Raw genomic sequence first — 22,834 nt, 5'->3', positions numbered from 1 at the left:
GCTGCACTAAAATACTGACTGAATGATAAGAACATAGATCATCAGAAATAGGAGCAGGAGTCGGCCATACGGCCCCTCGAACCTGCTCCGACATTTAATAAGATCATGGCTGGCTGATCCGATCATGGACTCAGGTCCACTTCCCCGCCCGTTCCCCATAACCCCTTATTCCTTTATTGGTTAAGCTGAGAAAAGTCCAAACTCACGACAAACTCTTTGTCTGATCATACTTGGTACACTGTGGCCATCATTAGGAGTGCCTGTGACCTTGAATAGATGACAGGAACTCTTGGAAATTATGCAACGTGTCATTGATCTCTTGGTCTTTTTTTTAAAGAAATGAAAACATCTGGAAATTAAATTCAGTATTGCTTAAATTCAAAGTAACTCTTACAATCGCTATTATTCGATGCTACAAATCCTATTGTTTCAATATTAAGACAGTGGTGAAAGATTTAGGCTCAAATATGAACATTTGAATCACATTTCTAAAGAGAGACACCATTAGTTCTAGTAAGATAATTTGGAGGGTGCAATGCACAGATCCTGACCAAACTTGGTACTCAAAAAGGTGATTAAAACAGACACAAGTAGCTTGAAAGTGAGTTCTGCCGAGTGATAAAGTTGCTTATTTTTGTTACTCTTCACGGCACAAGCAGCGCCAGGGAATAGATATATCTCACTTGAAAACTGTTGCTCCTATACTTCTGACAGTCATTTTACAATCAGCCTCGTCTCATGCGAATGCTTTACAGCTTACCTTTGTAAAGGCATGTTAAAAACATATGGCAGCACAGTATCCAGTACACATTGCTGTTACCGGGAATCCCCTGGGTGACACTGTTGTTTAACTGGATATTGGGCAGTAAAAGTGCACTCAAGATCACAAGATAAATAAAACACTCATACCACACACCTCAGCAATTTTCAAATTTTTGATCTACCCACATTTCAAAATAAGAAGATTTAAAATACACCAAGACTAGCCCTCAGCAAAGGGAGGAGCTGCATAAAAAAAAAAGTAAAATGTAGCTGGAAAAACTCAAGAAATTCAATGTTGAACCAAAACAGGGAAGGATAAACAAACCATTGTTCACTGCAGGTTGGGGAATCGCTTTGTTTTTCAGTTTACCAAGCCTACCTGGAAAGCAAGAGCAATTTCCCAATCCACACTGTTCCAGATGCTAATCATGTTCAAACCGAATGAATTGACACATTTGATTTTCTGAACACACTTGTTCTTCATACTTTGATACCATCATCATCAAAGGCAGACCCTCGAAATCGAGGAAGACTTGCTTCCACTCTAAAAGTGAGTTCTCGGGTGTCTGCACAGTCCAATACGGGAATTACAGTCTCTGTCACAGGTGGGACAGACAGTGGTTGGAGGAAAGGGTGGGCGGGGAGTCTGGTTTTCCGCACGCTCCTTCCACTGCCTGCGCTTGATTTCTGCATGCTCTCGGCGACAAGACTTGAGGTGCTCAGCGCCCTCCCGGATGCACTTCCTCCACTTAGGGCGGTCTTTGGCCAGGAATTCCCAGGCGTCGGTGGGGATGTTACAATTTATCAAGGAGGCTTTGAGGGCATCCTTGAAGCGTTCCCTCTGTCCACCTGGGGCTCGCTTGCCTTGTAGGAGCTCCGAGTAGAGCACTTGCTTATGGAGTCTCGTGTCAGGCATGTGGACAATGTGGCCCACCCAACAGAGCTGGTCGAGTGTGGTCAGCGTTTCGGTGCTGAGGATGTTGGTCTGGGCGGACACGGACGTTGGTGTGTCTGTCCTGGAAGGGCAATTCCAGTTGCACAAGACACATGCGATTCCATACAGCTCTCAGAACTAAAATTATTCCGCCTAAAAAATAGTTTCGAGAAAACTATTTATTGAGAAAACTAAAGTTCTTTCACCTAAAAAATAGTTTCTTGAGAAAAAGTTAGTGTTCTTGGAGATAAGAATCACAGATTAAACCTTAGATATGCAACATGATTTGGTTATTTCAAGAATAACGCCAGTTATCAGCATGTACAGAAAGACAGAGACACAATTCAGGTTACCTTATCTCGTTAAGATACTAGGGTCAAATGCTTTTCACCGAAACATAATTGAAACCATACAGATAGTAAAGAAGCAATTTCATGGGAAAGAGAAATTACAGAAGATTCATCTTTTAACTTAGGGAGACTTGCATACCAGATAACTGAACATCTCTCACGGAATTAAAAGCTGAGGAAATTTAATGGTAAATGTATGAAAGCATTGATCTTCACCTGTCTGCGTTATGGTCCCACTTAGCTCAGTAACACCCGACTCAATCCTCTGCAGATGCTTCTTGTCTTCCTTGCTGGCCACGAGAAGAGGCAGAATATATCTCTGGAAGAACAAAAATATTCAGTAAGATAAACAAAAGAAATATTGAGTGCATATGGTAGGACCGGGAATGTGTCTTTTACTCAATTTAGTAAATCTGCTCTCTCATATACCTCATAACTTACCAACACCACCATACCCTCAATCAAGACATAATACGAGTGGGCAAGCAGGGTTTAAGAAAGGTTTCGGTTACAGTGCTGCTCTGTATGCGAGAAGATTCCATGGAACAAGACAGCACGTCATGTCTCCCTTCTTGTTTCCACAATGAGCAAGTACTCCATCTCAGAGCCTGCTTCCAAAGTCAAATCTCTGCCAAAACAGAGGGAGATACAGGGCTATGGAAAGTAGAGTAACAGAATTATTTGGATTGCTTCAGCACAGACACGATGGGCCTCCTTCTGTGCTGTGCACTTCTATAGTGTCAAGTTGCAACTCCTGCAGTAGAAATGAGTACTTGGCGCGATGCAAAGCTTTTCATACTGCACATGATGTTGATCATCTACATATAAGCTAAGAATTAGAGCAGGAGTAGGCCAGTTGGTACCTCGAGCCTGCTCAGCCATTCAATGTCCTACATACAACAATGAGAAAAATAAATACCTATAATAGATTGTTTTGGAATGACCAGATAACCTGTTTTTTTGAGATGTTGATTGAGGGATAAATATTGGCCAGGACACCGGGGATAACTCCTCTGCTCCTCTTCAAATAGTGCCATGGGATCTTTTACATCCACCTCAGCAGGCTGACGGGGCCTCGGTTTAATGTCTCATCCTAAAGACGGCACCTCCAACAGTGCTGCACTCCTTCAATACTGCACTGAAGTGTCGCCTATGGATTATGTGCTCAAATCTCTGAAGTCAGGATTGAACCCTATAATCTATAATCTATTCTAAACCCAAGTATGGCTTGTGCCTAGTTTTGTCATACTTCCTCGAAACACCAGCAAACAATTCATTTCGGAGTCAGAAGGTCGTGGGTTCAATCCTGACTTCAGAGATTTGAGCACATAATCCATAGCCGACACTTCAGTGCAGTATTGAAGGAGTGCAGCACTGTTGGAGGTGCCGTCTTTAGGATGAGACATTAAACCGAGGCCCCGTCAGCCTGCTGAGGTGGATGTAAAAGATCCCATGGCACTATTTGAAGAGGAGCAGAGGAGTTATCCCCGGTGTCCTGGCCAATATTTATCCCTCAATCAACATCTCAAAAAAACAGGTTATCTGGTCATTCCAAAACAATCTATTATAGGTATTTATTTTTCTCATTGTTGTATGTAGGACCTGCGGTGCAGAAATTGGCTGCCGTCTTTCCCACTATTACATCAATGACTACATTTCAAAAAGTATTTAATTTGCTGTAAAGCATGTTCGGATCGTGAAAGGCGCTATAGAAATGCAATCTTTCTCTTTTTTACTTGCAAGTTTCTTATATTCAAATTCTTGCAGTGTAAATTGACTTGATACTCAAATTCTTCCAACTAACTTAGCTGAGTTCAAAACAAACCTCTTCCAGTGAATTGGCTGGTTAAATAAATTTTTTAACTTTGAATCAGATTCAGTCCTTGGAATTTGGTAACATGCACATTTCTCAGCAAGGGAAAGGTGAGCTGATAAAATTGCTCCAAACACTTTTTGAAAAGCTGTTTCCTGCCATTTTCTCCCCATCCAACCAACCCAGAGTCCAAACAACACTTGAAATAGATTTCGCAACAGGATTAAACATAGCAATAAAATTATCTTTTTTTAGTACTTTCCACATTGTTTTTAACTTGGAGATTTCAGCTTCTCTCAAAAACCTAACCTCGTTCTTGATATTTTTGTGCAAAGTTGCACTGTGCAAGTACTGTATACAATGATTTGAAGTTACATGACAAATCTCAGATGCTATATTCAGACGAAACTAGCAGAGTTTTAAAAATATAACAGCGAGGATGTGTATGCGAGAGAGAGATATAGAGGATAAAAAGCAGAGAGGTGTAAAGACCATTTCAAACATGAGAGAGTGCTGGTTGCACACCTGTCCTGGCCAATACTTATCTAGCATCACTAAAACAAATGATCTGACATTGCCTACCTGACATTGCTTTAATCTTTGATTCCAAAACAATCTATTATTTATTTTTCTCAGTGGAAAGTCAAATTGCATCTTTGCATATAGCAGCATTTCAGTTAATGGACCGTAATTTGCAGCCCCTACGGGTGTGTACAACGTGCGCTGCTCATGGGCTAAAACCCGGAACTTGCGATCGGTCAAGAATTCTCGTCAGATCATTCACATCCCCGGGAAAAGGCCATTCACTGGCGGAGCCAACTTCTGCCCAGTGAATGCTCGTGACATTTTTACGCCTCGTAAGGCATGCTTTTACCAGCATAAGAGTTTTAAAAAAACAGAATTAAATCATTCATACATTAAAAACTCTGTTCAATAAGTTGTTTATTTTTAGCCCCGTTAAAACATGTAAATTTATTTTTCCAAAATTTACATTTTTGTTTTAAATATTTAATTAAATGGCATTTTAATTAATTTTAAATGTCATCTTTTATTTTAGTTGATGTGTAGAGAGGTATGTTTTAAAATGTGATCCCCATTCATGCGTATGGGAGTTCCATACATACAGAATCCCCGTAGCATGAATGGGGATTCCCTTGTTTGATTGGTTGGGCAAGCCCATGTGATCCCCGGGGCGTTTGTGAACCGTCTGCATCCCTGGGATACATATGCCTCTACGCAGGCCTATCGAAGATCAGCAACCCGAAGCGTTAACTCTGCTTCCTCTCCACTGACCCGCTGGGATTTCCAGCATTTTCCGTTTTTATTCCAGATTCCAGCATCCGCAGTATTTTGCTTTTGGATAATAATGATCACTAAGGCCTCTGATTTGTAGTCTTTATGGACAAATGGACAGAGTCAATGAACTGAATCCCCCAAATGCCAGTACAAATCCCTGAATACCATTTAATAAAAATGGAATTTGACTTATTCAGTCACCGAGGACTGGAGGAGTAAGGGTCCCTCCCTCTTTGTCACTCACTTAGTGCCTCAGCCACTATGTGTAGGAGTCTATCCTCATTAGAGGGACTTGGCGAGTTTCACGTTGCAAGGCCAAAATACCAGCGCCCTCCGGCAGCAGTCCCCGACTCTTGCTGCGAGAGCAGGGAGTGAGGAGGAATGTTTATCACAGAGGTACATCAGTAGCCTGGATAGAGACTTGATGGCCACTGAATGAGAGCAAGGAGGAAGATTATGAGGACGACAAAGACAGCAGTACTGAGAACAGGATACGTTAGTTTCCCGGGAGAGAATGTCGAACACAAGACCAGGGGAACATACTAAAGGGCACAGCTGAGGGGCAGGTGGTTCATATAATTAGAACTTATTCAGTAAACCAGTTTTGCTTTGCACCAAGCACCCTAACCATTTAAGGACATTAGCAGTATTTCACTAGAAACCAAATGTTTTACCAAATGCCTGCTAATTCCCACCTGCCATTTCTCTCGGGTTTATAAATCCGCTTATACGTTTTAAGTCTTTTACACGACGGTTTACATATTGAGTTGCCAACAGCAGGCATGATTCAAGCAGGGCAAAACATGATGCCCCCCCCCCCCCCCCCAAGGTACCCAGGTCAAGGTTACTGCTACTGACTGTGTGAAAGGTCACGAGGCTCAAACGTACGGGATCTTTAGGTGTTACATGGATGCAACAAGGGAGGCTCTCAGTTGAGGGAGTCACTATCCACCACAGCTAATCTGGGATGCTTCATGATAGCATTGGGTGTACCAGCAACATAATTCTGCAGCTTTTCAAGTGCAACTCCGCACACACCAAAAAGTATAAAGTTGCAGCTCATGTAGATTCTATTTTTACTTGGTTGGAAACCCAGCCGGTCGGATCAAATGAAGTGGATCATCTCGAAGTGGAAGCATCTGCAACAAACTATCAAGGGTGGAGTTTAATTTTCTTATTTGCTTTCTATATTTTTTGCAATGGGGAAACATACAAAACAGAATTTTCTGTTATTATGTAGTGCATAGCCGTTTATTACTTAAGCTGCAATAAAACATTTTGAACTCAGGTTAAGTAATTTAACGCAAATTAATTAATTAGCCTACTGTAGGAAGTAGCTAATTGTAGAACGGAGAAAACGTATTACAACCATTTTTTTTTGTTTAGACCCTCAGAACCATTCACCGTTATTTGTGGCAACAACCTTCATGGCTTGTTTCCGCTTGGGTTTAAAGTAGACAATGCCTTGAAAGGAGTAAGGCTGTGAATTTTCTCCCCGCTATGAACAGGTGGATTTTCAGGTTCCACTACCCACTGATCTCACAAATGCTTGCCTCACAACAATTACAACAACTTGCATCTGTAGAGCGCCTTTAACACAGTGAAATGTCCCAAGGTGCTTCACAGGAGTGCTTTCAAACAAAATTTGACACCGAGCCACATAAGGAGATATTAGGGCAGATGACCAAAAGCTTGGTCAAAGAGATGGTGTGATGTATTTGCTTCATGGGTTCTTTGCTTAAGAATTCATAGCAACACATCGCTATTAAGAACTAGTTGGTTTATTAGCAAAAGGTTTAACAATCACACTACACATTACCCGGTTCATCCACCAGGCTCACAACCACCTGCCTCATTGTGGATCCCCCGAACCCAACTGGCTGGGGTTTTATTGAGTCTTGTGAACATCACGTGACTGGCTAAGCCACTCCCAACTCAACAGCTCTACAACTCTTTTGTTGTCAACAGCTCTACAAACCTGTGAGCATGCTCACAGTGTGCATACATTACAGTAGATTTTAAGAAGCGTCTTAAAGGATGCGAGGTAAAAAGAAGAGGTTTAGTGAGGGAATTCCAGAGCTTGGGGCCCAGGCAGCTGAAGGCACGGCCACCAATGGTGGAGTGATGAATCGGGGATGCACAAAAGGGCACGTTAATTGTACCATATCACGATACCGTATCAGTGTCGTTTTTTCTTTACATGCGCAGGCATTTACAAATTAAAGCTGTGCTATACCAATTCGTTTTAATCTGCCCATACTTGTCACAGAGGACCATGGTAACAATTAACATTAGACCACCTGGGTGTGGATTTGCACCCGCCATTCTCCAAATTGTGACATAGGCATAGCATTTACTTGCTGGAGAATCAGAGATTTACAGCACGGAAGGGGGCCATTTGGCCCATTGTGTCCGTGCCAGCTGACAAAGAGCTATCCAGTCTAATCCCACTTTCCAGCTCTGGGTTCGTAGCCCTGTAGGTTACGGCACTTCAAGTGCACATCCAAGTACTTTTTAAATGTGGTAAGGGTTTCTGCCTCTACCACCCTTTCAGGCCGTGAGTTCCAGACCCCCACCACCCTCTGGGTGAAAAAGATTCTCAACTCCCCTCTAATCCTTCCACCAATTACTTTAAATCTATGCCCTCTGGTTATTGACCTCTCTGCTGAGGGAAATAGGTCCTTCCTATCCACTCTATCCAGGCTCCTCATAATTTTATACACCTCAATTAAATCTCCCCTCAGCCTCCTCTGTTCCAAAGAAAACAACCTCATCCTATCAAATCTTTCCTCATAGCTACAATTCACCAGTCCAGCAACATCCTCGTAAATCTCCTCTGTACCCTCCCCAGTGCAATCTCGCCTTTCCTGTAATGTGGTGACCAGACCTGCACACAATACTCCAGCTGTGGCCTAACTAGTGTTTTATCGATGTAACTATTTGTACTGCACTTTTTTGACAGACATGTGACAAGTTCCCCCCCACCCCCCCACTCCCAGGCCCGAATCATTCCATCCACGTGATGCCGAGAAGCAGGATCTAAGGCTTCGACTCTCTACGCCCCCAGCCGGCGGTCCTGGGGCCGAGAGCTGGCGGGGGGGGGGAGGGGGTGGGGAGAGAGAGCGAGAGAGGCTGGGGGGGGTAGAGAAAGAGAGAGAGAAAGAGAGAGAGAGAGAGAGAGAGAGAGAGAGAGAGAGAGAGAGAGAGAGAGAGAGAGGCTGGTGGAGACACGGGACTCAGGGAAGACAGATCAGGTTCTTCCAACCCCCTACAAGGAACATCATTGGAGTGGATTATATCCAGAAGTCACGACACTGTCACTATTAACTTCATACCCAATAAACCGGTTAACAATAGAAACATAGAAACATAGAAAATAGGTGCAGGAGTAGGCCATTCGGCCCTTCTAGCCTGCACCGCCATTCAATGAGTTCATGGCTGAACATTCGACTTCAGTACCCCATTCCTGCTTTCTCGCCATACCCCTTGAACCCCCGAGTAGTAAGGACCTCATCTAACTCCTTTTTGAATATATTTAGTGAATTGGCCTCAACAACTTTCTGTGGTAGAGAATTCCACAGGCTCACCACTCTCTGGGTGAAGAAGTTCCTCCGCATCTCGGTCCTAAATGGCTTACCCCTTATCCTTAGACTGTGACCTCTGGTTCTGGACTTCCCCAACACTGGGAACATTCTTCCTGCATCTAACCTGTCTAACCCCGTCAGAATTTTAAATGTTTCTATGAGGTCCCCTCTCATTCTTCTGAACTCCAGTGAATACAAGCCCAGTTGATCCAGTCTTTCTTGATAGGTCAGTCCCGCCATCCCGGGAATCAGTCTGGTGAACCTTCGCTGCACTCCCTCAATAGCAAGAATGTCCTTCCTCAGGTTAGGAGACCAAAACTGTACACAATACTCCAGGTGTGGCCTCACCAATGCCCTGTACAACTGTAGCAACACCTCCCTGCCCCTGTACTCAAATCCCCTTGCTATGAAGGCCAACATGCCATTTGCTTTCTTAACCGCCTGCTGCACCTGCATGCCAACCTTCAATGACTGATGTACACAATCCGTACACAATGCGTGCCCCATCTATGGTGGTGGTGGGGGGCGGGGGGAGAAGGTGCACTTGCGCTGGGGTAAGGCACTTTGGCTGGGGGAGGCATGCACTTGGACTGGGGTAAGACACTTTGGCCGGTCCTTGCTGTCTTCTGGGGAGCTCTGTCCTCTGTTGCTTCAGGAAGTCAAAGTGGATCGAGTTACAATTTGCAAAGTCAGTGAGACCTTGGTATGGGCGGTTCCAGTAACACATTCCAGTGAAACTTCAGGGTGTGGCTTATCCTCCAAGGGGACCAATCAGACAAAGGGTGGAGCATGGCGGCCATTTTGGCAGTACAAATAAGCACGTCCGTGTTTTATACAGTTCTAGCATAACCTCCCTACTCTTGTATTCGGCTAATAAAAGGAAAGTATCCCAGCTGCCTTCTTAACCGCCTTATCTGCCTGTCCTGCTACCTTCAAGGATCTGTGGACATGCACTCCAAGGTCCCTTTGTTCCTCTACACTTCTCAGTGTCCTACCATGTCCTACCAAGTATGCAGTCCCTGTACTGGAGAGGATAGGGGGTTTGAAGCTCAGCTTGGGTCAAATAAGACGGCAAGATTGTGAGCAGTCTGGTTCAATGGTGCCGAGGATGGGGATGGGATCGGTGGCTGGGGTGCGGAGTTTGTGACGGGGGCCAAAGGCGATGCCGTCGGTTTTCCCAATGTTGGAGAAAATTCCGGCTGATCCAAGACTGGATGTTGGACAAGCAGTTTGCCAACACGGAGGCAGTGGAGGGGTCAAGAGGGTTGGTGGAGAGACAGAGACAAACACAGACTGGGACGGGGAGTGAAGGATAAGGGAGTGAAGGGTTATGGGGAGCAGGCAGGGAAGTGGAGCTGAGGCCAGGATCAGATCAGCCATGATCTTATTGAATGGCGGAGCAGGCTCGAGGGGCCAGATGGCCTACTCCTGCTCCTATTTCTTATGTTATGTTATGTTTCATATTTAACTGCATTGAGTGAAGAGAACATGTGGTGAAAACAGTAATGACAGAGCGACATTGTCACACAACAGGTGTACAGAATATAAAGACTAGAATACAAGGGATTCAGTGTCTGAGACTTCAGTAACACCGGTAGACAAACCCATGCCTTGCACCTGGAGTGATTTCCATACTGGAACCTGTAATGTCTGTAAGCTTGTAATGTTGTAGCTCCACACTGTGGCTGTGGACGTTTTGTGTACTGCAACTGCAGAGTTAATAATAAACAGAACCAGGCAGATTCCGGAGGCTTCCGAGAGAGCTGCCTGCCATGTTAGGAGCTGTGTGTGCTGTGCTCTGTGAAGACTTCACATTTGGCGGCGAGATGGGATTTTTCGGATGATTTAAAGCTTAAATTTTGTTGGTGAAGGATTCAGCCAGCCGACAGAGAGACTTTGGAAGTTTCTGTCTTTGGAAAAAGCTACAAAAATCCGAGATAAAATACAGCACACGGTGTGAACAGCTAGAGATTAAAATGGCATGTGTAATCCGACACTTGGGGGAATATAGACACGATCGGGAATGTTTTAAAGCGTATGTGGATCAGCTAGAAATGTATTTCACTGCAAATAACATAATTGAAGTTCCAGACAATGCAGTCCAGAACCGGGCTGTGTTGGAACGTAAGAAAGTGATGATCTTATCGGAGGCGGGTCCGGCATTGTACAAAATCCATGTAAATCTGCTTGTGCCTGACGAGCCAAAGGACACAACGCTTAAAGAGATTTTAACGAAACTGTAGCAGCACTATAACCCCAAACCGTTAGAAATTGCTGAAAGCTACCGTTTCGAGATTCTGAATCAAAAGGTGGATGAAAGTATCAGTGATTACATCGTAGCATTAAAAAAGCTATCGATGCACTGTAATTTTGGAAACTTTCAAAACCGAGCATTATGTGATAGTTTTGTTTGTGGGGTGAAAAATGATGCGATCAGAAGGAAGTTATTGACGACGGATGACTTGACTTTTGAGATTGCTTGTCAGACAGCGAGGTCGATGGACATGGCCGAACAATATTCCCGAGAATTAAGTAATGATTACTGTCATCAGTCAACCGAGGTAAATCACCTGTAGGTTCAAAGTAAAAGATGGTGGGGGCCCAAAGTCTCAGAAACTGGAAATTCGAACAGAGCGTCGAAATCGTGCTATAGGTGCCTGGGACAACACATTGCTCAAAGTTGTCCATACGTGAAGGCAGAGTGTTTCTTCTGCAGGAAGACTGGGCAGCTTGCGAAGGCATGCCGACTGAAGGGTAAACCAGCTTCCAAAGCTACGAGTCCAGCGTTCAAAGCTATGAGTAGAAATCCCAAGAGACTACATAGCATGGAAGAACAACAACAGGACGAGAAGATGTTAGAGTTACACATCATCAGGAGCACGAGGTTAACGGACAACGATTCGGAAAGCATCAAAATCCACATAGATGTTGCGGGATTCAAGATACCAATGGAAATTGACACGGGTGCCTCAGTGAGTGTAGTACCGGAGTCGCTGTAATGCAACAAATTCCGTGATTTTCAACTGGAGAAATCCAAGATAGAGCTGTGAGGCTACTCGGGAGAGAAAATTCCTGTGGTAGGTCGTATCACCGTACCGGTGAAATATAAAATCAATTTCAGAACTTGCCTCTAATAGTAGTGAAAGGAAACAAGTCTGCCTTACTAGGAAGAAATTGGTTGAGCTCACTGAAGCTGGATTGGAGTAAGATTTTCTGTGTGGAAGCGAGATTTTCATCAACGGATGAGGTTATCAAGAAGTATTCGAAGGTGTTCTGCGAAATGGGCAGTCCGATCCAAGGCTTCAAGGCGAGTGTCAGGGTACAGAAGGATGCTAGATCGGTTTACTACAAGCCACGTTCAGTACCATATGCACTCAAGGAGAAAGTTGAGCAAGAACTCAAAAGACTAGAGACTCAGAACATTATTTGTAAGATAGATCGATGTAATTGGGCTACACCCATTGTTGTTGTACCTAAGTCTGATGGTAAGGTAAGATTGTGTGGTGATTATAAACCATAACCATAAACCAGGTTCTAGAGGGTAATGTCCCCAATACATTGCCGAATATAGAAGATTTGTTCACAACACTGACAGGTGGTCAGATCTTCTCAAAACTGGATCTTACGAATGCCTACTTACAGCTTGAACTAGATGAGGAGTCCAAGTCATGTTTGACTATAAATACTCATCTAGGCTTATATCAATTTAATAGGCTACCATTTGGAGTGTGTTCCACTCCTGCCATATTCCAAGGGGTGATGAACCAGATTTTGCAAGGTATTGAAGAGGTAGTATGTTATTTGGATGATATACTAATTTCAGCACCAAATAGGCAAATTCATAATAACATATTGAATGAAGTCCTCAAACGGCTAGAGAAGCACAGAGTACGAGTGTCTGCTCGCAAGTGAGTTATTTAAAAACTCAGTGGAGTACTTAGGGTACAGAGTAGACAAAGATGGTTTACATCCAACCATGAAAAAATTAGATGCAATTAGAAATGCACCCACTCCCAGGAATGTCGCTGAACTTCGTTCATTCTTGAGTCTTTTGAACTATTATGGGAAGTTCCTACCAAATTTGGCTACAGTATTACATCCACTGAATGAACTATTGAAAAAACAGGTCCATTGGAAGTGGTCAAAAGAATGTGATACAGCATTCAAGGAGTGTAAAAGCAAATTGGTAGAGAGCACCATGTTAGTTCACTATGACATATCTAAGGAGATTAAGCTAGCATGTGATGCCTCTCCATATGGTGTTGGGGCAGTAATCTTTCATGTATCAAGTAGTGGGGAGGAGAGACCAATTGCTTTTGCTTCACGCACTCTCAGTGCCAGTGAGAGTAATTATGCGCAAATTGAAAGGGAAACTTTGGCATTAATTTTTGGGGTCATGAAGTTTCACCAATACTTGTATGGTCGTAAATTTACCATCGTTATGGACCATAAGCCCCTAACAGCAATCCTCTATCCAAAGTCCCCAGTTCCAACATTAGCTGCAGCCCGAATGCAGAGATGGGCTTTGATTTTGTCAGCATATATATGATATTGAATACAGATGATCAGCTGATCACAGTAATGCTGATGCAATGTCTATATTGCTTTCCCCATCACAAGTTCTTCCCTATCGGGAAGAAGTGTTTTATTTTTCATACATTGATGAACTGCCAGTCACAGCTGAAGAGATTGGTAGAGCAACCAAACGTGACCCAGTGATGTCAAAGGTGTATGAGTATATTGCAAATGGATGGCCAAACCAGGTAACAGACAAAGATACACATCCATTTTTCATTCGTAGGAATGAATTATCAGTCGATAAAGACTGTATCATGTGGGGTGCAAGAGTGGTTATACCAAATAAATTCAGGTCCAAATTATTAGGAGACCTCCATGACCAGCACCTGGGAATGTGCTTGACCAAGAGTTTTGCACTCAGTTATTTATGGTGGCCAGGTCTTGATAAAGATATAGAGTACATCGTGAGTCAGTGTACGGCATGTCAATCGGTAAGCAAGCAACCACCACCAGTACCATTACAGCCATGGAAATGGCCTCCCAGGGTGTGGCAAAGGCTACATATTGATTTTGCTGAGTTAGAAGGACAACAATTGTTCATTGTGATTGATAGCCATTTGAAGTGGGTTGAGGTGTTTACAATGTGGAAAATAACAACAAGTAAAACATTGGACATTTTGCGAAAATTATTTTCTTCATTTGGCCTCCCTGAAGAAATTGTTTCGGATAATGGACCACAATTTCATTCAGAAGAATTTGCACAATTCACAAGCAAAAATGGTGTGAAACATACCAAGGTTCCACCATACCATCCTGCTTCGAATGATACAACAGAGCGCACTGTACAAATTGTAAAACGTGCCCTCATAAAACAAATGTTAGATCCAAATCCAAGGAAACGACAGTTGTCATTGGATCACAAATTGGTTAATTTTTTGATTACATATCGAAATACTCCTCATATAACTACTGGTAGAACACCAGCAGAGTTGTTTCTCAAACGACAGCCACGAACCAGATTCTCGTTGTTAAAACCAAACTTGGCACAGTCCGTAGAAGAGACACAATTAAGACAGAAAGAGAATCATGATAGAGGTAGAGTAAAAGAGAGAAGTGTGAAATTAAACCAGAAGGTGAGCGTGAAGAACCATCACCATAAATGGTTAAAGTGGTTACCAGGAAGAGTGGTGAAGATATGTGGTCCTTGCACATATTCGGTAAAGATGTTTGATAATGGACAGGTTAGGTTTGTTCATATTGATCATATTTTACCTACAGACATGGAAGGAGTTGAAGGTGGGAATGATTCAATTATTTCTGACTCATCAGATAGTTTTGATATACCAGTAGCAAATCCTAAATCCAATGTACTGGAAACAAATCCAGGAGAGAATCAGAATGAAAGTCTGAGTCCGAGTCAGGAAAACAAAGAGCCTGAAGTTAGAGTGAGTTCAAATGAAAATCAAGGAAATTCCGTGGAGGAAAAAGTTCCTCAGGATGAGCCTCAAATGAGTTTAGATTCGACACCATGTTTGGAAGGTTCTGTTCGAGAGTGAAGGTATCCTCTTCGAAACAGAAAACAAGTGGTAAAGTTAAATTTGTAAATATGGAAAAAAAAAATAAGTTTATATCCTGTGTTATGTATAAACATGAAAGTTATGTATGATGTTTGTTATAATAACTTCTTCATTAAGGAGGGAGAAGTGTAATGTCTGTAAGCTTGTAATGTTGTAGCTCCACACTGTGGATGTGGATGTATTGTGTACTGCAACTGCAGAGTTAATAATAAACAGAACCAGGCAGATTCTGGAGGTTTCCGAGAGAGCTGCCTGCCATGTTAGGAGCTGTGTGTGCTGTGCTCTGTGAATATATCACAGAACTGTATCCATTTCGTGAAAGTAGAGTAACAGAAGGCTATGGTCTGACACCATCGAGCAGACAGCAACCCAAGTGCTCCACAGTGGTCAGCTAAAGAGAAACGTTATGTGGGAAAGATTAGGAGCAAAGTGCATGCTAACACCGTTAGCATTCTACCGTAATCTCAAGGTGCAACCTATCAAGTTGTAGAGAAGGGTACAATCCTAAAATTCTGCAATCACTTCACTACGAAAAAGCCACTGGCTCAGATACACGGTATCTTATATTTTCAAAGTCCCAGGCGAAGAACCAGTTGCTTCCATTGATATTGGAGCCAATGCAGTTTTGCCTCATCTGAGTGTAATTCAGTAGAAACTTAACTAACCAGACCTCAACACCTGCCAAACTCATTGAAATCATGATGAATGCGAAGATTTTCATATCCTAACAACCTGCTATCCAGTTGTCAATTTGGCTTCACAGCAAACCAGCTACCTTGCAATGCTCTCAGTCTCACAGATCATAAATACAGCAATTCTTTCAATATTCCGGATGAAGACCAAGTAGTAGACCTACCAAAGAGTGAGAGAGATATCGCTGTGCTGTCATCCCTGTACAAACTTATAACAGCAACAAGAGCTGAAAAACCTCCACATCTACACAAGAACACAATGCAATAGTCTGCAATAAATCTGCACAGAATACAGGAACAAAGTTGTAACCCAACTAGTTCTACCCATGGAACTCCTTCCCAGACCATGTTGTTCCCTGGAATTCTATCTCATTACAGAATTAGCCTCCACTTGCTGAACCCAGCCCGCTGCAGCTTGTGTGCATGACACCATGTGATAGTTGTGGCTTAAATTCATGCAATCTCTCTTTGGTGTCAGGAACCATCATGATCAATGTATGAGAGATGGGTCCTTATTACGATGTTCTCATTAAGTTTGCTTTCCATTGTGCCCAGTTAATGTCAATTATTATTATGGAGAAACCTTGATGAAAATCCAGTATATAAAAAAAGGACAAAAACCCATCATTAAGAAAGCAAATATGCTGCACAGATTATAGATTTATGAGAGAAAGAAAGCTATTTATGAAACTTGTTATCTCATCTCTCAAAGTGCTTCAACAAACAATTAATTATTATGAAGTGCACGGTTATTTTGGATACCAATTTTGCATACAGCAAGATCTCACAAATAGGTTAATTTGTTTGATGGTGTTCATTTAGGGAGGAACGTTGGCCGGTACATTAGGGAAAATTACTGCTCTTCAAATAGTGCCATGGGATCGTCAATGTCCATATGAAACACAGTAACAGGCAGATGGGGGTCTCGGTTTCATGTTCCACTTGTGGGCGATACTATCGACAATGTGGCACTCCCTCAGTACTGCACTTACGTGCTCAAGGACAGTAAGTTAATGAACAATCTAGAAAATACTGGGAACAGTCAGCAGGTCAGAAGGATCTGTTGAGAGAACACAAGTCAACATTTCAGGTGTGTTACCCTTCCTCAGAACTATAAATATCGTCGTAAGGAAAGACTGTAAGTTAATGTCTGAACAGGTTTGGTATGTTCAACATGTAAAGAATTGCCTATTGGAACAGTGACTATACAGACTTCGGAGTAAACCTCTGTTGCCCCCCTCCAAAAAAGATCAATCACTGGAAGAACATTCCCCACCAAGTGCAGTAGAGTGGTTAGAAAGTCTAGCTTTCTGCCCAATAATCAGCAAATAAGTTTGATGATTTCAACTAAAAGCACACAAGGCAGAATTGGGAATTTCTAGGGGAGATCAACTTTTAAATGTTTTACTGGTCTCTTTTCTTTGCATTTTGGCATTCAGTTATTTTAATTGCATTCAAATATTTTAAGTAACGGTGCCACAGATCCTAATAATCTAGGATTGCTTTCATTATTATAATAATCCACTGAATGATCAACCGTTTGTTGATCTTATTGAAACGTAAGATTCTGAGGGGACTTGACAGGGTAGGTGCAGAGAAGACATTTCCCCTCGTGGGGCAATTTAGATCGAGGGGGCATAGTTTCAGAATAAGAGGTCGCCCATTTAGATTGGAGATGAGGAGGAATTTCTTCTCTCAGAGGGTTGTAAATTTGTGGAATTCTCTATCCCAGAGAGCTGTGGAGGCTGGGTCATTGAATCTATTTAAAAGTGGAGATAGACAGATTTTTGAACGATAAGGGAGTCAATGGTTATTGGGAGCGGGCAGGGAGGTGGAGCTGAGGCCAGGATCAGATCAGCCATAATTTTATTGAATGACAAAGCAGGCTCGAGGGGCCAAATGGCCAACTACTGCTCCTATTTCTTATATTCTTATGGTTATTGAAGAATTTTTTTTTAAAAGAAAGCATGAATTGATGATTGGTCATTTTACAAAATCCTAAACTGCTTTGCTTCTTGTGCAATGTGTTAAGCTGGTATTCATGAAAGCATTGATCATTCTTACCATTTTATAAAAGGAGCATTTAAAAAAAAATTACTAGCATATCTATCGTGACATTGCTCACGGTGAGTCGGAAGAATGTGAAAAATGTGACACTGAAAGTGCAGATGTAGTTTCCATGTGGCAATTTATAAACAAAATGACATCTGAAAAAAACAACTTCAAAACCAAGCAGTGAAATCCAATTAGTTGCAATTTAATTTGCTGTGCACTTGATCCATTTAATAACAACTCTAAACAAGTGCAAAAGTTAAAAGCATCTTAACTCTACTTATATAAAATCAAGCTGCGTGTAAACATCTACTTAGATGTATTACGGAACATAAAATATATCAGCTGGAATGTTTTCCATTGGTACTCCTGGTGCAGGCTGGCAGTGTTTATCAGGAATTCTGCACCCCCTCAGCATGTGATTTTCCAACCATTAATCCTGGGACTTCATGGGCCGGGGATACAGAATTTTATGATATGAACTCCAAGCCTGCGCAAGGAGCATTAAATTGGAAAATCCCTGTCACCAGCTTCTTTGGGGCCTTCTCTCACTTTCTTTATTGAAAAAGAATAGTGCTATTAGGAGTCGGCCATTTAGGACCGAGATGAGGAAGAATTTCTTTGCAATTCTCTACCCCGAGGGCTGTGGCTGCTCATTTGTTGAGTATATTCAAGGCTGAGATTGAAAGATTTTTGGATTCTAGGCGATTCAAGGGATATGGGGATCGGGCGGGAAAGTGGAGTTGAGGTCGAAAATCAGCCATGATCTTATTAAAGGGCGGAGCAGGCTCAAGGGGCCGAATGGCCGACTCCTGCTCCTAATTCTTATGTTCTTATTAGGTCTTTCTATGCATTACATTTTGTATGGCCCAATGCTACATCAGTCAATTGTACTTAACTTTCATATGCCTTAAAAAGGAAAAGCATAAAATAATCCCTAAAAATGTATTGTACAATAAGAATGCACAGTCTATTGTTTTCTTATGGACTTTACTATCTGATGCCCTTTACTACAAAATAAAGTTGGATTATAGCTTCTTCATAGGGAGGAGTTAAATGATCATTAAGCTTGACATTCAATACAGTGGGGAGGAAAACAGGTCAATGTAACAAGTAGCTGAACCTCTTAAAATAATTGTTTTTGCTTAATCAGCTTTAACAAAAAAAAGTCTTGCTGGATTTCTTGGTTTCCAATTATACATAATGCAGTTGTGAAGGGCATGCTGTCACAAGACTAGGATGTTTGTTGTACTGTTTTGACTGCACCCAAAATAAAAATCATCGTGGGACTCCAAAAATGGGTAACAAAACTACTCAAAAATATTTGACATCAAATATATCAAACAGCACAAGTTAACACAGTGAATAGTTACAGAAAGTTTTAACCAGTTCCAGGTGAATACAGGTTTGTACTCAGAATGGTTACAGCACAGGAGGGGGTCATTCGGCCCGTCGAGCCCGTGCCGGCTCTCTGCAAGAGCACCTCAGCCAGTCCCACTCCCCCGCCCTTTCCCCGTAACCCTGCAAGTCTTTTTCCTTCAGGCACTTATACAACTCCCTTTTGAAAGCCGCGATTGAGTCTGCCTCCACCACCCTCTCAGGCAGCGCATTCCAGATCCTAACCACTCGCTGCGTAAAAAAGAAATACAAGTCTCTTTTAAATGAAAGCGACGATGACGCAGCAGCACAGGAAAGGGTAACAGTGTTTACTGGAGTGGTTCAAAAGATCAATACACAGTCTGCATTAACAACCTCATGTATTGCATGTCGGCTGTTGCCAACTGTTTCTTGTTGACTTTTTTTTTCACAACACTTGGCTTCGAAGCATGTGGTGGCACATATCACAATAGATCTCTAGATGGTGCAATCTCTGGCTAAATTTTCCCAGGTTTCTGGATGAACGTCGTATCCCTTAAGCCTTCATTTCAGGTCATCTTTACCTCTGACCCCCTACCATCCTTCCCAGGTTTCTGGATGAAGTCACATTCTTTAAGTCATCATTTGAGGTTATCCTTTAATAGTTTCCTTTGAACCCCTACCATCCTTTTTGCAGCCATCAGCTGGGTGCAGAAAACGGCTATGGGAAGTTGTTCATCTGACATACAGACAACATGTACCCTCTACTGTAGCTACAACTATGTAACTATGACTTTGATGCTAATCATGCTGGCAGGCTACAGCACTCTGATTGCCACTTCATTTTGTGTGACATTGTATACGCCTTTTGGTGAAACCAGTCTAGCTAATTCACATGCCCAATAATACCACTTAGATGATATTCAAAATGATCGATCAGAATGAGCAGCCTTAAGTACCCATCACATTTTCACTGAGAGGGTGGTACTCTATAAAGACTTGGGTTTACAAAATATTACAATGAATATGGTGATTGGTTAGAACTCTTTGTTTTCAGTTGTGGAACTTGGGTGCTAATCTGACCTAGTTATCTAGGATGAATGTTTCTGCCTCCTGTCAATTATAAGGGTACACGTGTGAGCGAGAGAGAGAGAGAGAGAGAGAGAGAGAGAGAGAGAAGGGGCGGGCAAGTGAGCGAGAGAGAGAACACGTGAGACAGCGCGAGGAGAGAGACACACACACACACACACACACACACACACAAGACCCAAGATAGACAACACGTGCTAGAGAGAGAGAGAGAGAGAGAGAGAAAGGTCAGGTGAGAGCGAGAGAGAGAGAGAAAGAAAGAGAGAGAGAGAGAAGGGGTAGGCGAGAGCGAGAGGGAGAGAGCGAGCGAGAGGGAGAGAGCGAGCAAGACAGAGAGAGCGAAGGGCTGGGCAAGAGATGAGAGCGAGAGTGAAACCTAGAGTGCAAAGGTTAACCAAACAAACAAGCTGCAAAGGGAGGAAAAGAGAGGGAAAAAGTGATAATTAGAAAAAATAAAAATAAAATGAGAACAAGAGGGAAAATGTGGAGAATATATCCAAAAAGACACGAGTGAAAAATAAGCAAAAATGAGACAGAAAATGAGATGGGAAAATGAGAACACAAGAGAAAGGGAGCAATAACACGAGTAAGAAAAGAAATAAGAAAAATGAAGAAACAAGGGAGGTAGAGGAAAAGCGAGCGAGAGAGTGAGCAAGCGAGAGAAGAAGAGATGAGAGAGAGAAAAACAAAGAAAACTTGTGGTTTTGTTGCCTCTGAATGTATTGAGTTAGTGAGATGTTCAGGTTGCAAGAACTGAATTCCGGGCTTCAGTCCTCCAAAGCGCCCGATTAAAATAACTGACAATCAAACACAATGATTTAATGATGAACATTCCAGTGCATTTTCATGTTGGAATTTGAGACGAAGCTGAAAAAATCACACGATACAGTTGAGTATTTTAATCAGCCCGAGGACTGCAGTGCCAAAAAACACAAACTGAAACATTCGTTATAATTATAGATGTAAATGGGAGCTGAGCATCGGTGAATAGTGGAAGTACTACTTGTGTAGTGCTGCTTTTGGTTGGCTATTGTAACTAGGTTTTCATACTGAATTAATGCCTGCTTTTTCAGTCACATTGCTCTATTCCAATAATTTACCAAATGGTTAAAAATACTGTACTGTTCGGTTACTTTCAGTTTGGCACACACAACATAATTAAAACGCAAGAGCAAAGGTGGTTTGATCCTGTCAGGAGAAACAAGTTTTATCCTTCTTGATAAAAGCATACTTAAAGAACTGTAAGAATTAACAGAAGTACAAATTGGATCATTAAAAATCATGATGGCTTGTACTTCCGTTTTGTCCATCCACTTTGATCTGTGTGATGTACATTCCTTTCTTAACCGCAAAATAGGCGAGCCATTTAGTAAGCAGCTCAACAGCTGACGTGGTTTTACGCTAATGTCAGGGTGTCAGTTGTCTTGACTAAATGAACAAAAAGCTGCACAAGGGAGTTCCAAAAGGTACAGTCATAGAAGCTGGTTACCGAGTGTTGTCATTCACATGTTTAGTTTGGTGCACTCATATCCAAGTACTACAGGGGAATAAAAATCTGCGATTAAGCCAAGATCCTTTAACACTGTGTAATATGCTTCTTGTGCATTACTCTTTAGTTGCATTTACAACTACAACTGTCGTACAAACCCACGTTAGAATTAAAGCATGAAACCAGAGTCAACATCCAACTCAACTCTGGAGCAAAGCTGAACGGAACTCCCTAGGAAGGGAATCCCCATCCACTTCCAAGATGACACCACTTCTCACTGATGCAGCTTTAATTCATCATCCCTGCCTTGGCCATCATTCTCAACCACCAGTATTCCATCCGAGTGTATGATGATGATGATACAGCTCAACATGCTCTTTAGCCACAACTTACCATTTGGAGAGGAGAATTCTAGAAATTGGAATATTACACTTTGTGTATTTCACAGTTCAACTGGACATGATACAAAATGCCCTTTATTCGATACGGAAATCCGAGCGACAACAAGCAACATTTTATCTTAAATTTGAAAATCTTTGACAATTGTGCACGTGAAAACTACAACTGTACCTTGTATAGTTGGTGAAAGCCAAATGCAATCCCAGCCATGATAACTGCCAAGGCACCATATTCCCGCCACCTGGAGTTAGGAGGACCTAAAAGTATCAACATAAAGGGCAATAAGCAGGTGACACATTAAAAGTAAAGGCAAATTTGACATTGAAAGGACCATTTGCACACCACGACGTCCAATTCACTTCCATGAATATCAGGAAAAGTCGTCGCAACCATTTTGTGCAGCATTACGTTCCATTTCAGAACAAGAATGCTTGAAAAGAACATAAGAATTAGGAGCAGGAGTAGGCCATTCGGCCCCTCGAGCCTGCTCCGCCATTCAATAATTTCCACTGTTTCTACAGATAGGGGTGACTAGAACTAGGAGGCATAATCTTAGAATAAGGGGCCGCCCATTTAAAACTGAGATGAGGAGGAATTTCTTCTCTCAGAGGATTGTAAATCTGTGGAATTTCGCAGCCTCAGAGAGCTGTGGAAGCTGGGATATTGAATACATTTAAGACAGAGATAGACAGTTTCTTAACCAATAAGGGAATAAGGGGTTATGGGGAGCGGGCAGGGAAGTGGTCCTGAGTCCATGATCGGATCAGCCATGATCTTATTGAATAGCGGAGCAGGCTCGAGGGGCCGTATGGCTTACCCCTACTATTTCTTATGTTATGTTCTAATAAGATCATGGCTGATCTTCTACCTCAACTCCACTTTCCTGCACTATCCCTTGATTCCCTTAATATCCATGAATAAAC

General features: G+C 42.3%; 1 protein-coding gene across 3 annotated transcripts in view; it reads right to left on the bottom strand.

Moving 5' to 3' along the window:
* The window catches only part of pex14 (peroxisomal biogenesis factor 14), a 256,878-nt gene that overhangs the window by 45,370 nt on the left and 188,674 nt on the right, over positions 1-22,834 (bottom strand). For all 3 annotated transcript variants that reach the window (XM_070860576.1, XM_070860575.1, XM_070860574.1), the window contains exons 5-6: positions 22,083-22,168; positions 2,263-2,365 (exon numbers count right to left, since the gene is read on the bottom strand). In XM_070860576.1, the coding sequence (XP_070716677.1) occupies positions 2,263-2,365; positions 22,083-22,168 (189 nt within the window). The remainder of the gene's footprint in view (positions 1-2,262; positions 2,366-22,082; positions 22,169-22,834) is intronic.

The sequence above is a fragment of the Pristiophorus japonicus genome, chromosome 18 (assembly GCF_044704955.1).
Source record: "Pristiophorus japonicus isolate sPriJap1 chromosome 18, sPriJap1.hap1, whole genome shotgun sequence".
NCBI lineage: Eukaryota > Metazoa > Chordata > Chondrichthyes > Pristiophoridae > Pristiophorus > Pristiophorus japonicus.
The sequence above is the reverse complement of the archived record's forward strand: the minus strand, read 5'-3'. Positions and strand labels throughout refer to the sequence as shown.